Raw genomic sequence first — 16076 nt, forward strand, 5'->3', positions numbered from 1 at the left:
AGCAGAACCAGGAGAACGTTGTACACAGTAACAGCCACATTTGAGTGATGACTGACTTTGATAGACTTAACCCCTCTCAGCAATACAAGGATCTAAGACATCTCCAAAAGTCTCATGATGGAAAATGCTATCCACATCCAAAGAAAGAACTATGGAATTTGAATGCAGATCAAAGCATACTATTTTTCTTCTGTTGTGTTTTGTTTCCTCTTTCTGGTGGTTCCTCCTATTAGTTCTAATTCTTACTTACAACATCACTAATGTGAAAATATGTTTAATAAGAATGTATGTATAGCCTATATTAGATTGCACACCATCTTAGGGAGGGAGGGGGAGAAAAATTTTAAAACTTGAAAGCTTATGGAAGTGATTGTTGATAAATCAAAATAAATTAACAAAAAAAAAAGAGTTGGACACACACAAAAAGGAGGGCCACCTCTTCTGAGAATGAACAGAAGAAAAAAGAATGGAAACCGTGCTGGGGAGAGGAGACCCTTTGGGAATTTGCTGGAATTGGATTACACAGTAAGTGGTGAGCAGGAGTCTGCTTCTCCCCTTGACATGGATTCCAGGCAGGGAATATTCCTAAATTCAGGAAGCTAGAGATGTGCCTGAGGATGTATCTTGTCTACCTTGGGATCACTGTCAAAGCTAAAATGTTTTCGGGGTTCATAGATACCTCAGAAGCCATTTTGTCCAATCCAGACTTGGGGGGGGGGGGATCCCTGTTCTATAACAGACTTGATAAGTGGTCACATTCATCTGGTCTCTGATCTCAAGGTCAAACCTACTCCTAAGTAACTACCTGCCAAAGAAGCCTGTTCTGGTTTGGGGCAGCTCTAATTGTTAGGAAGCTCACTGGGTAGTAATTGAGCCTCACTTTACTAATCAGTAAGATGGGAATTTTGATGCCCATACATGCAGAGTGGCTGTGAGACTCAGATAGTAAGAAGAGCTAATGTTTAGGAAGAACTTTGGGTTTGCAAAGTGCTTCACATGTTTCACAACCTTTTGAGAGGTATTATCCCTATTTTACAGATGAGGAAACTGAAGCTGAGAGTTTTAGTGACTTGCCCAGGGTCTTGAGGCCAATTAGTGTCTGAAGCTGGATTTGAATTGGGGGCTTCCTGATTCCAGCTAAGTCCAGCTCTGGACTTAGTTGCCCTAAAAGCACCATGTTAAATATCAGCTGTTAGTGCTCTAGCTCTGAGGTTCTCAAACTGTCCGGAACCCTGACACACCCCGAGGTTTTTTTGCCTTGAACTTAGGTTGCTCTTTAAAAGAGAATTCATACGCAAGGGTTCTGTCAAAGTTGTTTAAAGAGTTTGAGCATTGTGGAGAGGCCTGAGCCCGAGGTCTTTGGCCAAAGGCTTCTTCACGAGGTTAGTGAGCAAAGCCTCCGAAGCGCTTGAGTTAGGTCTCCCCGATTTGGTAAATTCGGGGGACTGGACTCTTTCGTAGCATGAGAGTTCCCAAATCTCTGGGACGAAGGTCAGAAGTTGCCAGGATGCCCCATTTGTAAGGCCCAGGCATTATTTTAGTGGCTTTTGCAGATGGACAGAGCGTCCATCCCAGTGCAGTGAGCCACTGAAAGCACTTGCTGACTCAACGAGTCCTGCTCAGCGAAATTCCAGGTAACCGCTCAGCTAGGGCGAGGGGCGGTTCGGGGCTCTTACTTTAGCCTCGGAGGAAGGGGCGGAAGGGCGGGGGAGCAGTCTATTGAAGACCCGCCCCTCCTCCAGTCAGCTCGGGAGATAGCCGGAGATCGCTCCTCGGGGGCAGGATTTGTGGAAAGTGGGGAGCGAGGGGAAGATTGCTGTAAAGGGTATACGTCTAGCAATAGGCTTGGGGGGGGGGGGGGGAGACGGCTTCACTCCGATCTATTTCTACTTGAACGCAATCGTCAGAGCCCATGAAATCTGGTCCATTTTCCTCAATAAGTTTTGTTCCAAACGGGCGAGGAAGGGGGTGGGGCCGTCTGGTAAACAGGGATTCCTGTGGGGCTTTCCCATCCTAGGATCAGGCCAGGCATGATCGGACCTAGGTGATTCCGAGGAAGGGGAGGGGGGACAGCGGCTCTCCTGGACCTTGATCATTCCGTATCCGCCACGGATGTGCCTTCTTAATTGGACAGTTACTTCTCAAGAAGACAGTCTCCAGCTCTGGGGACTAGATAAAAAGGACCAACCCCTTTAGGGGCTGCAAACACGTGTCCTTCTCTCCCCTGCCCCCAACCCTTGTCACACCTCGCTTTCACCTCCCCGGCCGTCTGCACTGCCGGTTCCAGAGAGTGTTCACAAAGCGACCCGGGGCCAGCTCGTGGGAACCCACTCGTCGCAGTTCGGGCCCCAAAGGGGGTGAGCTAGGGGGTGCCAAAGTGGGTAGGACACTGGGCCTGGAGTCGGAAAGGCCGAGGTTCAAAGCCAGCGTCAGACACTTATTTCCTAGCTGTGGGACCCTGGGCAACCCACTTCACCTCCACCTGCCTCCGTTTCCTCATCTGTGAAATGGGGTTAATGACATCTTTTGGGAGGGAGCTCCCAGGGTTGGTGTGAGGATCCAACAGGATAGTATGTTTGGCATCTTTTGTTTTCTGAATTTATCTTAGGTCCCCCTTTCCCAGGAGCCATCCCTCGAAGCAATGAAAAAGGAAAAGCCAGGAAAGCATTTCGGCAAAAGTAACCCACGAGTGTCTGGCAGGAACGGCACTATTTCACCCCCGTTGCCCCCCTCCCCAAACCCCCCACAGGCGGAAAGACTGCGGGTGGCCATCTGGGAGCTCGCCAGCGGCTTGTTCATTTCAGCGTAAGCATTTCCACCTCGGAAATCGGCAAACGCTTCGGGATTGACCGGGCCGGACCTACTGGGCTCGCGGAGAATCCGGCTGGAACAAAGTGTTCCTATAAGCAGCCTCCACTTCGAACTGGGCCTGACCCACGCGCCGCGCCCCACCCCTCGATTGTTAACCCTTTGTCGGCAGCAGCCCACCCCCCTCCCCCCAGCGGCTCCGGCCGCCGTTGGGGGTCGTCAAGGCGCGCCCGGGTTCCTGGGGCCGCTCGAGGCCCTCGACCAACCAGCGGCCGCGCCTCGACGGCCCCCAACGGCGGCCCCTGGCGTTCTAGGACGCGCAGCCAGCGGCTCGGCGGAGGCGGTGGTCGCCATCTTAGGGAGGTGGGCGCGCTCCGACCGGCCGACCAACCAAGCGATCGATCGGCCTCCAGGAGGCTCCTCGCTGCGAGGCCGCCCGGCAGACTGTCAGTCTGTCTGTCAGTCCGCCCGACCGTCCGGCGACAGCCGCCGGGGCGGGTGGCGGGAGGGAGAGGTGGGGGCGGGGCCCGCCGGCGGCGGCGGCGGTGGTGGCAGCGGCGGCGTCCCGGCCCCGCCCCCGGCCTTGGTCCCGGCTCCGCCTCCGGCCACGCCTCTAACCCCGGCCCCAGCCCGCCGCCCAGCGGGGGACACCCCCGGCGGGCGCCGGGCAGCTAGGCACCATGTCGGGCCAGTCTCTCACCGACCGGATTACGGCCGCGCAGCACAGCGTCACCGGGTCGGCCGTGGCCAAAGCCGTCTGCAAGGCGAGCACCCACGAAATGATGGGGCCCAAGCAGAAACACCTGGACTGTGAGTAGGGTTCCCTTCCCCCCCCCCCCCCGCGCCCCCCGCCCCCCCCCCGCCCCCCCCGCCGCCGCCCCCCTCCCCCTCCGCTGCGAACTCCCGCCGCGACCCTCCTGCAGACGCCGGCCCAACGTGCTAGGACGAGCGCCTGCTCCCTCTGGCTCGGCCTCGTCTGTGCCACCAGCACCGTAGGGGCAGCCGATCGGCAAGCTTGGGACGGGGTGCCCCGTTCGCAGGCAGAGCTGGGTAGACCAAACGAAACCAAACCAAACCAGTATGCTACTTGTTTGAATGTTTGGTGGGATGAGCTGGACCCAGCACCACCTGGGCTGCTGGCGCCCGTGGACCAGAGGATCGGAGATCCGAGCTGGACCCCCACCCCACTCATTTGACTGGGGAGGATACCGAGGCCCAGAGAAGGGCAGGAACTTGCCCAGATGGACGGAGAGCCAGGATTTTAACCTAGCTTAATGCTGGCTCCAGGTCTAGGATTCCTCTCGCTATTCATTGAATCTTGCTAGCTTGGCCCCAGGTGACCTTGGCCAAGTCCCTTCTGCTCCAGGCTTCAGAGTTCTCTGTAGCATGAATGGTGCCCCAAGGCCCCTCCCAGCTCCAGATTCCATGCCATGAATCCTTAGGAAGGTCTTGGGAATGGGTGGCAGAGAATCCCAGAGACTGTTTTTTTAACCTTCAAATTAGTGTTTTCCCCCGTGGTCATAGACTAATCTTAACTAGTAGGTATTGGCTATTAAGGGAGGAACCCCAGGGTGGAAGGTACCTTAGAGGTCATGGAGTCCAGCTCCAAATCCCACACTTACCTAGTGTGGGAGGAAGGCTTGAAACCCAAATCTTCTGGGGACTCTCTCCCCTGGGCCATGCTGCCTTTTAATGAGATTGCTAAGTAGAGAATATGAGAGCCAATGAAATCCACCAGAGTTTGGTTTCATGAAATTGACCTGGAAAGCTCTTTCCACCCCTGCCCTGCCCCCAGCCCCCAGCCCCCAGCCCCCAGCCGGATTGTCCCACTGAGAAGTATGGCTTGAGGGAGAAAGTTGAGCTCCCAGAGCCCAGACTGCCTTCCCAGACCAGATCGAATTCATCATCCAGCTCTGGAGGGAAGAAGCAGGTAGGGCATAACTCAGAACTGTCGAATGCTTTAGGGTTTGAGCTAAAGATTGCACTCAGTAACACGTTGCTCCCTGCATAATTCCAAGATCTTCCCAGACTTTCTTTATCCGAATAGCCCCTCCTTCCACCAGCACATGGCACTACCAGTGTCCTTTAGCTGCTAGGCTTGGGAATGGCTGTGGGCTGTATGGGGGGGAGGGGGGGGCAGGGCTCCAATGGAAACCTCCAGGCCCTGTACTTGAAGCCAAACTAAGTGCTCTCTGTGCCTCTGAAAGACTGCCCCAGGCCACCCCTACTCTTCTTAGGAACTCTGGGCATCAGGAGAATGGTGTTAGCTCTATGCCAGAAGATGTAGCCATGACCCTTTGCATCCATGGCCCAGTGACTGAAGGCCACCTGGGTCAGGATCCCCCTCCCCCCAGTGGGGGAGAGGGAGGCTAGATTTGATTTCTCCTAATGGGTTTGCTCAGTCTACCCTTACTCTTTGAAGTCACAGTCCCTTAGTTCTCCCTGACAGTTGAGGATAGCTCCCTCAGGGCTTAGAGGTTTTTAGGCCCCAGCCTGGGTTGAAAAAGCCTAGTGTAATGACTACCCTCTTCCTGGGGTCTTTCTTGACCAATCAGTCCTTTCAAAGTTTCTTTGAGCCTCTCAGGTGGTATGTGGCACATTCTTCTCCCTGCCCATTTGGAAAGCCTATCTCTCGGTCAATGTTTCCTTGTGGCTGTAGGACACTTGCAGTTTCTGGGCCTGTTGCAGGGGTAAGCTGTGGTACTGGGCCATGGTCAGGCACTGAGAGATTTGAACTCAAAGTGGTATTCCGTACCAGGTACATGTGAAGTTTTCCTTTTTGACTTACAGCTTTTCTTTTGTCCAGATCCCACTGGTGGGCCCACAGTCTTCTGCCCTTGCATCCTCCAGAAGGGGACCCATTTGTCCTCACTATCCCCAGAATTCCTTTCATCCACTCCCACAGCCAGCTCCCTAGTTCAAACCCAGGTTCTCCTAGTGAGACTTGGCATTAGTGTCCTAACTGGTTCCCACTCTGAGTTGCCTGGCCTCTCCAGATTCTTCTTCAAATGCCGTGTGGAACAGATTGTGTCCTGTCATTTTAGCAGCATGAGTGAAGCCCTACAGGTCTCTTCTCAGGGAGCAAGCATGGCCAAGTGGCCCGGCCTTCCAGGTCTTTTCTGAATTGTTTCTTCTGAGAACAAAACTTAGAATTGCTGGGAATATGACGGGTCAGTGGGTCAATGGGTGGGTTGAGAGTTCAGTGAAGCTCAGAGTCAGATAGTCCTGTTTGAGGCAGGGGCAGGAACTCTTCAGGGATGAAATCGAGCCATCACCTGTGCCAGCCTGGATCTCTAAGAAGTGGCTCAGTGGACACTTGCCATAAAGCAGTAGGGTTTGGCTAAGACAGTCACATTGAGCCATGAACTCAGGCTTGATCGATCATGTTACTTCTTTCTAATTTAGACCTGATTCATTGCACAAACGAGCTGAACATGAGCATACCACAGCTGGCTGACACACTTCTGGAGCGCACAGCCAACAGCAGCTGGGTGGTTGTTTTCAAGGCTCTGATCACCACCCACCACCTCATGATGTATGGCAATGAGGTAAGGTGCAGATTATGCTTCTTCCTCCTCCCCTTTGACTTTTGGGGTATCTCTGGTGTCTGGAAAGCACTAGCTCCCCAGAGTCTGGGAGTCTGCTTCTGTGGCTGTCTTAGAAGGGACTCTCAGTGAGTAGTAGGAGTACAGGCTGTCCTGGGGTTCTTTTGTCAGCTTGTACATCATGATGGTTACTTGCTGAGGCCTGCAGCTTGGGTCCCACTGACCACTGAGGTCGGGGGGTGGAGAAGGGGGCCAGACTGGTGCTTTCCTCACTTTCCAGAAATCCAGTAGAGGAAACTTCTTCTCCCAATGCAGATCAGGCTGAGCTCTGACTCTTGGGTCTGAGAGACTTGCCTGGGGGTCCCGAGAGGTTAAAAGATTTACTCAGCTGTAACTTGCCATGCACCTCTGGTGGAGGGAGCCACTCTCCCTACCTTAGGCTGTCCATAGTGCAGACTGGAATTTGCTTTCTATTCCTACTTCCTCTCTTTCTTCCTCCTGACTCAGATTTGGCTCTTTTCACTGGATAGTTGAAGCTCCTTCTCTTCCTCTTATGGTTTTCCATCTGACATGACCAGACTCTTTTCCTCTCCCAAAGCTTATGGGAACAGAATAAGTGGGTGGGCAGGCTAACGAACAGCCTAGAGGGAGAGTTGGTGCATCCCCAAAGGCCCAGTGTCCAAGGGAAAGTTGAACATATAAGGCCAGAGATCTTTAGGTGGTACTCTCTGGTTCTACCCTGGCACTGTTTTTTTTACACTAGATTGAAGGCAATGGGGAACCTGAATTCCCCAGACTCAATCCTAAATCTATTCTGCTTGAAAGAAAGAAAACTAACGTCGGCTTCCTGACCCTTTTGACCCACAGCGTTTCATGCAGTACCTTGCATCACGAAATAGCCTGTTCAATTTAAGCAACTTCCTGGATAAAAGTGTCATACAGGGTAAGAACAATGCTCTTATGGGAATGAAAGACAATTAGACAGACTAGGCTAGGCCCAGCCCACCAGAGTGCTCTGCAAACCCCAAAGAACCAGAAAACCAGGAGTGTTGGGCTGCTGACTTGCATTCCCCAAATGTACAAAGAGGGTGGAGCCTAGAGAAGACAAGCTTAAGGGTGGGGAAGAGATGTGGTATCTGAAGGGCTGGCATGTGGGTAAAGACACATCCAGGAACCACAATGAGGCCAAGTAGCTGGATGTGAGGAGCAGCTCCTTGGCCATCAGAGCTGTCTAAGAGAGGGATGACTAGGTTGCCAGGGGAAATGGGGGCTCGCTGCTCCCACCGAAGGGCTGCCAACAGAGGCTGGCTGACCGATTGACAGGCACGTTGGAGAAGGAATGGCTATAGTTTAGGTGAGGTCCTTTCCAACTCAGATTCTAAGATTCAGTTATTAATTTGCTTTTTAAATAAGCCATCTGATTAGTAAGATTTTCCCCCCTCTCATGGAATATGTAGATTAGAGATGTTTGTTGGTGATTCTTTAAATAAAAAAGCCAAAACCAACCAATAATGTTGAGGGGTGTGTGTGTGTGTGTGTGTGTGTGTGTGTGTGTGTGTGTGTGTGTGTGTGTGTGTCCCCGACCTTGTTGACCCTCCGCCCCAACCCAAGGCGAGCCACAAACAGAAGGTACTGGCAGGAAATTGTTTGCAAGGCCCCAAATGTTGGATACCCACTCGTGCCTTTAACAAGCTTTTGCCCAGCACCTGCTCCATGTGAGGCAGCTTTTGGTGGAGTGCTGACGATTGACAAGCTTTTTGTCTCACAAGCCATGAGGCTGGTGTTTAAAGCACATTTTTCTGTTTAAAAATAGTGACTTTACTTTTTAAGAGAGAGTATAGTATTCTAGTTTCTTTAATATTTATCGTTTTAAAAATCAGTGATGAGGCTATTGGAAAAAGAAAAGAGCCTTACCCTCTCAAGCAGTGCTCCCACAAAGAGACCAAGTGATTTAGTCATGTTAACAGGGAGCACATGTCCCTTGCTAGATTTCATGCTCGTATCATTCCCACCAGGTGACAGCAAGTCCAGCTAAGAGATGAAGTCATAAAGGGCTCTCTGTAAATCTGGTAGTGTAGTATGGTGAAAGAACTGGAGCCTGACCACCAGGAAGATTGAGACCTAATCCTGGCTCTGCCACACACCTCCAACAGCTTCCTTCTCTGTAAAATGAGGGGCTGATTAGGGTTCTACACACTGTCCAGATCATTTGGTAGACCTTAGCTCAGCCATTAGCCTGCATGCCCCACCTCTTCCAAGTTGACCAGGATTCCTGGAGGCCCACATAGCCTTTGGCCTGCTCAGCAACATCACTGTCACCACTGCCTCCCAGCTCCCTTGACCTCAGGAAGATCTCAAGGCTTTCCAGGGCTTTAAAAGTAGTCCTTTCTTATGAAAGTGTTACTGAGATGCTGGAAGAATTGGCATTGAAGGGTGTCCATCCCTTCTTGATCAACAGTTGTAGGACTGGGTGTTTTCGTTGAGAAATGGGGGACCATGGACTGTGTGATGATACACAGCTTTGAGCAGAACTTGTCTTTAGTATGTAGAAATAAATGTGATCAATTGGAAATAACCCAGATGTCTCCATTTCTAGGTTATGATATGTCTACCTTCATCAGGAGATATAGCAGATACTTGAATGAAAAAGCCCTTTCATATAGACTGGTAGCAGTTGACTTCACCAAAATGAAGAGAGGGTTAGTAAACATTTTCAGGTTTTAAAAAAGAAATTGCAGCCATGTGGAGAATTCTTGCCATATTATGATTTTTCCAGAACATAGTCAATTTCCAAATAGCAGGGATTTCTCCTGTCATTCTGGGCTTTGTGTTATCTGTTCTATAGGAGAGGCTCTGCATGGAGAAAGTCATGTGTGTGCCCCAGTGGCTCTGCTAAAGCTCTGTGCCCCTCTTGGCGTGGCATGTACGGGCCCTTCATTTCAGGCTAGCCATCCTCACCTCAGAGGGAGGGCCTTCCTTCCATTTGAGTATGGGCCTGGTGACACACCAGGTGTTTGTTGTCAGGAGGCTGGTCCTGCTCACTTGGGGAGGCTTCTTACCATCTTGGCTGCAGGGGGATGGGCTTGGCAACAGTGCAACCTTGGCCTAGCCCTGAGGCATTCATCATATCATTTGCCACACGACAGGGAGCAGCTCTTGCAGCGTCTCTGCTGAGCTGCATAGACCTTGCAACCTATCCCTACACAGGTTACACACTTGTGAAATGTCCACCCTTTGAAGCAGTGGGTAGACACATGTGCATTGTGCGTGTGCATAGGTGTTATGTGTATATTCACATATGCATCATGTGTGTATACACGTGTGCATGCACATGCTTGCGAGCTCACATTAGCTCCCTACACACATGTGGTTTGTCTTTGCAGGCCTGATGGGGTCATGAGGACCATGGGTACTGACAAGCTCCTGAAAACCCTCCCAGTTATTCAGAACCAGCTCGACGTTCTACTTGATTTTGATGTGAGAATTTTCTTTTTAAAAATACATTTGAATTGCTCTCTTTTGTTTTCACCTTGCCTCGATTTCCCCTTGTGCCCTTCCCCCCCCCCGCCCCTGAGCCATCCCATGTAACCGAGACTTTTTTCTTTAAAGAAAAAGAGAAAAAAAGAAGTCAGCATAATCCATTGATACGATGAAAAGCATTGGGCAAAATGCACCTGGTCCCACATCCGGAGGTGTGGAGGGGGCCCAGCTTATTCTTCATAATTTCCCAGCATTCATGTGTGATTGTTCTCTGGTTTGTGTGTGAAATGTTCTTTCCATTTACATGATTATAGTCACTGTATAGACTGTTTCCTTGGCTCTGCTGCCTTAGTTCACCTGGGTCTTTCCAGCTTTCTCTGGATTCATCACACACATCACTTCTTATAGCACAGGAATCTCCCATTACATTCATGGACCACAGTGTGTTGAGCCATTCCCCAATTGATGGGCATCTGCTTTGTTTCCAGTTTTTTGCTACCACAAAAGTACTGCTATAATTTTATGGGTGTATATGAGGGCTTTTTCTCAGTGGCCTCATCTAAGCCCAGCAGTAGACTCTCTGGGTCACAAAGTGGACATTTTTGCCCCTTGATTTACCCAATTCCAAGTTGCTTTCCTGAATAGTTGTACTGATTCACAGTTCTACCAGCATCACACTGGAGGACCTGTCTCTTCTGACCATCCTTTGTCATCTGGGCCAGTTGGCAACCTTGGAGTGGTTGGGACTTCTTTCTCTTAGTATTAGTATGTGGGGCATTCTTTCAGACGGTTGTTAATAGTTTCCAATTCTGCTTTTGGCAGCTGTTTGTTCCTAGTCTTTGATCTAGTGGGGAACAGCTTTTGTTTTGGGTATTTCTCTTGTCTTTATATCTTGGTTACCAAACCCTCCTCTGAGCAATTCAATAGAACCCTTTTCCCCTATTTACTTCTTCTCTCCTCAGCCTAATTGTGTTAGTTTTGCTCGTTTGTCTAGAAGTTTTGTAATGTCATATAATCGAGAGTCTCCGTGTTATCTTTTTTAATTGCCTCTGTCCCTTGTTGGTCTAAGAATTCCTTACCTACCCAGGGATGGCAAAGGGAGATGATCTGACATGATCATTTTCCAGGCCATCTTTGTATCTGTTTGCTAATGGAGATGATGGGAGGTTTGGTCCCCTCCTGTTCGCTGATTCCCCTGTCATCCACAGGCTCATCCCAATGAACTCACAAATGGTGTCATCAGTTCGGCCTTCATGCACCTCTTTAAGGATTCCATCAGGCTGTTTGCAGCCTACAATGAAGGGATTATTAACCTGCTTGGTATGTTGCTACTTTTCTCAGGTCAGAGAGGGAGGGAGGGGGGCAGTTTGCTTTCTGAATTCAGTTGAGCTTTCATTGGATCCCCTTTATTCAAAGCCATTCCCTTTTCCTTGGTGTAAGCCAAGCTCCCCAGAGGCTGCCAAGACCATTGCTTATAGACAAATGCGGCCTTTGCCAAGTACTGAGGCATAACTTAGTTGGTCCCATTGACACACTCGTGCCCGTTCTCCAGGGCCCTGCAGCAGAGCCTTAAGCCTGGCTTCAGATTGTCATATTCAGGTAAGAGCATCCTACTGAAATAGCTCTTCGTTTTTTTCTCAGAGACTCCAGGAAATTGCTTTTCTCCCTGAAATGGCCTGGCAGTTCAGTTCTGGGACTGAATGCTCTCTAGACTTATTTTTGGCCATTTGAGCTAGTTTTTATTATCAGCATTCTCTCAATTGTAGAGAAGACAAGCAGAATGGCCAGAGGGCCAGATTTGCAGGCTGGAAGAGCCAGCTTCTAGCTCTCCCCCAGACACCTGCTGGCCAAGTTAATGTCACCTCAGGGCCTCAGGTAACTCAGGGAAAGGGGCATGGCCACAGAGGAGGTCCCCGTGCTGTCATAGGTCCAGTCCTCCAAGCCATTTGGGTCCAAAAGAATACAAATCTGCCTTTCTTTTCTTGGCTTCCAGTCTAATTGGGGGTATTGCATTCTGAGAATCTATTTGCTTCCATAAACTTGTGTCCAGAATGGACACAACAGGGCAGAGGTGGGTGGTCTCTTTTATGGAAGGAGATTTCTTTAAAAATGATCATCGCAAAGGAAAACCCCTTCAAATGCAGCCATTCACAAGGATCTCAAGAGCGCCGCCACCCCCCCCCCCCCCCCCTTAGGACTCACTTAGAGTCTTCCTAGGTGTTTGGAGCCTTTGTCTTTTGATTTTAGAAAAGTACTTTGACATGAAGAAGAACCAGTGCAAAGAAGGGCTGGAGAGTTACAAGAAGTTCCTGGGAAGAATGGCCAAACTGTCAGAGTTCCTGAAAGTTGCCGAGGTAACATGACGAGAGCCCATCACCACTCTCTCTCTGTTCCTGTTCCCATGGCTGGCTGCCCTGCTCAAAGTGCAGGGCCTGGTTTCAGCAAGGCTTGGATTCAAATCCTACCCCTGCCTCTTACTGAGTGTAGGACTCTGGGCAAGTTCCTTCTCCCCCTCTCTGGCCTTGATTTCTTTGTCTCTAAAATGGGAGGAATAACTTTTGTAGTGCCTGCTCCCCTGGGGTGGTTTTGGGGAGAGGATGAGATCTATGCTTTGTAACCTAGGTGTCAGTGGTTGGTAGTCTCTCCCAGTTTGTTGATGAATTACTTTCTTTTAGAAAAATGTTGCTACTCTTGGATTTTTATCTCCCCTTCATTTCCGAATCTGTCCCTTCCCCTCCCCTGCCCAGAGAGCCATCCCTTGTTACAGACAACAAAAAAGACGAGTAAAAAGGCAGTTCTACCCAAATGCCAGAGCCCTGCAATCTGGCCAGACTGTCCCTATGGAGATTAGACAGCATCCGTTGAGGTTCACACGGGGTAGTTTAGTGTTGTGTCCACGTTGTTTTGAAGGACATTCCTTAATCAGGACGATATCCTGTGGCTGCAGAAAAATGACCAGAGTCTCTCCTGCTCCATAAGCTTCATTCTTGTGTTCCCTGGAGGAGCTGAGCCTGCTGGGAAGGCTCTGTCGTTCTTTGGGGCTTGGCTCAATTGCATGTACTGAATTCTAGCCAGACATAGCTATTCCAGGACAGAAACGAGGAATCTTCTCACTAGCATTTTCACTGTAATATAAGCAAACACCAATTCCACAGGTCCACTGTGACTTCTGTCCCTCCGGTCATCACCAAGCATGAGTTAAGCACTCTAGGTCAAGCGCTGGGAAGGGCCTGAGACACAAATACAAGGACTTACAACATGTTCCCAGATGAGTCAACATGGGGTTCCTACAAAATGCATAATGATTGGGCAGCTAGGTGGTGTAGTGGTTAGAGCACCGGCCCTGGAGTCAGGAGGACCTGAGTTCAAATCCGGCCTCAGACCAAACACTTGACACTTACTAGCTGTGTGACTCTAGGCAAGTCACTTAACCCCAATTGCCTCATCAAAAAAAAAAAAAATGCGTAGTGATTAGCATGACCAACTGGGGAAGTCAGGAAAGACCTCTTGAAGAGAACTAGAAATTATGAAAGGCAGAGTTGAGGAGGGAGGGCATTGTGGGGTATTTGATAGTATATACCTCTAAGGGGGAAGGCAATGAGAAGGAGTAGGAGATAGGAGATAACATGAGCTGTATGGGGAGTAGCAAGCAGGCCCTTTTGGCTGACTTCCAACACAGACTGGCTGAGTGACCCTGGGCAAGTGATGTCGCCTCTTGGGACATACTGAGAGAGAGGCTAGAACCAGGTTGGAGTGCCTCTGAATCCCATACAAAGGAATTTATATTTTAACCCGAAGACAGGAACCTGGACACTTCTTGAGCAGAGGAGCGACATGGCCAAGCCTCTGTATTCAAAACCCTCTCTTGGCTGCCTGGGGGAGGGCTGGATATGGGGGATGAGAAGGAAGAGGCAAGGAGGACACTGGTGCTACAGACCTCTGTGCCTTTGCCACTGACTGTCTTAACTGCTCTTTTTTCTTACCTCTCTCATGACTCCAGCAAGTTGGGATTGATCAGGCTGATATTCCCAATCTTACTCAGGTCAGTGTCCTCTTGGGGTTGCTTTAGCCCATTTACCTCCATCCATCCTTCAGGGATCACTCCATTCTGAGAATCCATTTGCTTCCATAAACTTGTGTCCAAAACACCGTCCCTAAGTGATGAGTTCAAGTGTCTTGGTGCTCTTCCATTTCTGTGATGGAAAGGTGGCATGGGACAGGGTGGAAGCGGGGCAGCATGGGATGGAATGGGATGGGTTTCAATGCTTTCTTACGAATTTCCTTAAGGACCAAAGATGGGAGGTAAATGGGCTCTTCTATGGTGTATGCTTGCTAACAATACCTATTTTTAGTCCGTGTTTGTGCTTTCGTTGGTATATGGAGTTTCCAGTGAGGAAAGTCCCTCTGCCACTGCAGTTTGCCACTTGCCCTGCAGGGGAGAGTCGTAGAGAATTGCCCAGATGTTGCCTCAGCTCACCTTGCCAGTGGGGGTCAGAGGCCTTCCTGATTCTCATGCTGCCAAAACTGCTTTTTGGTTAGCTATGTATAAATGGGGAAATCCTACAGCAATGCTGCCAGGGGGAGCTACAGTACACTGAGTGCCAGACCTGGACTTGGAAGCCCCGAGTTCAAATTCGGCCTCATGATCTTCACACCCTTTGCTGTGTGACCTTCTGCTTGCCTCCATTTCCTCATCTGTAAAATGAGGATAATGATGGCACCTACCTCTCAGGGTTGTTGTGAGGATCAAATGAGATCATCATTGTAAAGCAGTTTAGAAATCTTCAAGTGCTCTGTAAATGCTGGCAATGATTAATAAACAAGTCAGTATTTATTAAGAGGATCTGTGTACCCAGCTCTGACACTTGTTGCCTCTAGGGACCTTGAAGGAGTCCTTGCCCTTCTGTGGGCCTCGGTTGGACTTGATGATCTCTAAGCTCTCAGTCGTGACTAGTCTATTCTCCTGAGGGCATAGCACACCTCCAGAGACAGGTGTATAGAGAGCAGCCTGGTGGCAGGGAGTGGGGGCAGAGGCCACCCCTGCCAGGGCCCTGCCTGTGGAGTCGCAGAAGGGGCTTGGGGGGGGGATTCCTTTGAGTGGGTTTGTGTAGAACTTCTATGGTGGAGAAGGAGAAGATGGTTGGGCTTCAAACAGGGGCCCTTGTTGATCTCTCTGAGGTCTCTCCCTTTAGGCCCCAAGCAGCCTGTTTGAAGCGCTAGAACAACACGTGGCTTCTTTGGAAGGCCGCAGAACCAAGGAACTTTTGGTGGCTTACAGGTGAGTGACCACATAGCTGCCTTGACCACACCTTTTCTTTTCCTCTACATGCCCGCCCTGTTGCCCATCTCATTGGGTACCTTGGGCCCAGAAAGGAGTGAAAAGACATCTCTTTGCAGGGGCTCCTGGGCCCCCTCCAGCCTTAAATCTCTGACCCTGTGAAGTCACATTTTACCCATACACCTTTGTACCTGAGAACCAAGTCAAAGGTTGGACAGTCATTGCCCTTCTCACTGAGGATGGGGAACTGGGCATGACTGAGGGCATGAGCTGACAATTGATCTCTCCTCTCTTTACTGGCAGTTGTACCAAGCACCCTGGGCTTGACCAGCAAGGAGCCAGGTTTGCACTCAATGGCACAGAAAGCATTCCTAGAGGTTTCGGAGGTTAAAAGTATCCCCTTTATAGCACAGATCTCTGTCTCTCAATCTTTGCCCCTTTATCTCTCGTTCCTATCTCTCCTTTCTCTCTTTCTCTTTTTCCTTCTCCCCCATCCTTTCCCTTCTCTGACTCTCCTCTCTCTGTCTTCCTTTTCTTTCCCTTTCTCCCTCTCTGTCTCCTCCTCCTCTCCCATCTTTCTGTTCCTACTCATAGGCCACCAGGCCCTTCCTTCTCTTCCTCCCCTCCTACCCCCAGGCTCCTAGCCCGTTCGCCCTGGCCCTTCTTTCTTTCTTCTCATCTCTCTGTCCCTCCTCTCTTCCCTTCCCTCAAGCCCCTCAGTTCTCTTTCCACATTCCCTCTCTCTCTGTCTTTGTCTTTCTCTCCCCTTCTATATGTCCCCATTTACAGGCCCACAGTCCCCTTCTCTTTTCCTCCTTTTCTCTCCCTTTTTCTGAGGTCCATAAGCCCTCCTTTCTCTCTCCATTTTTCTCTTTCTTTTTCACTGTTTCTCTCCTCTCACTTTCCCTTTCTCTCTACCTTTCCCTCAGACCCCCCCCCCCCCCCCCCCCCCCCCCCCCCCCCCC

The 16076-nt window shown here is 50.2% G+C and overlaps 1 protein-coding gene across 6 annotated transcripts in view; it reads left to right on the plus strand.

Annotated features, from left to right (window-relative positions):
• The first annotated feature begins 3488 nt into the window (after nucleotides 1-3488).
• Nucleotides 3489-16076, plus strand: part of LOC114025509 (phosphatidylinositol-binding clathrin assembly protein-like) — a 43504-nt gene continuing 30916 nt past the window's right edge. For all 6 annotated transcript variants that reach the window (XR_003567040.1, XR_003567039.1, XM_027838946.1 and 3 more), the window contains exons 1-9: nucleotides 3489-3618; nucleotides 6214-6356; nucleotides 7221-7296; nucleotides 8950-9052; nucleotides 9737-9830; nucleotides 11042-11153; nucleotides 12081-12187; nucleotides 13834-13875; nucleotides 15026-15111. Coding sequence is in view for 4 of the 6 variants with exons in the window: in XM_027838946.1 (XP_027694747.1) it covers nucleotides 3489-3618; nucleotides 6214-6356; nucleotides 7221-7296; nucleotides 8950-9052; nucleotides 9737-9830; nucleotides 11042-11153; nucleotides 12081-12187; nucleotides 13834-13875; nucleotides 15026-15111 (893 nt within the window). In the remaining 2 variants the exon portion in view is untranslated. The remainder of the gene's footprint in view (nucleotides 3619-6213; nucleotides 6357-7220; nucleotides 7297-8949; nucleotides 9053-9736; nucleotides 9831-11041; nucleotides 11154-12080; nucleotides 12188-13833; nucleotides 13876-15025; nucleotides 15112-16076) is intronic.

Source organism: Vombatus ursinus, unplaced genomic scaffold (assembly GCF_900497805.2).
Source record: "Vombatus ursinus unplaced genomic scaffold, bare-nosed wombat genome assembly UNPS02014831.1, whole genome shotgun sequence".
NCBI lineage: Eukaryota > Metazoa > Chordata > Mammalia > Diprotodontia > Vombatidae > Vombatus > Vombatus ursinus.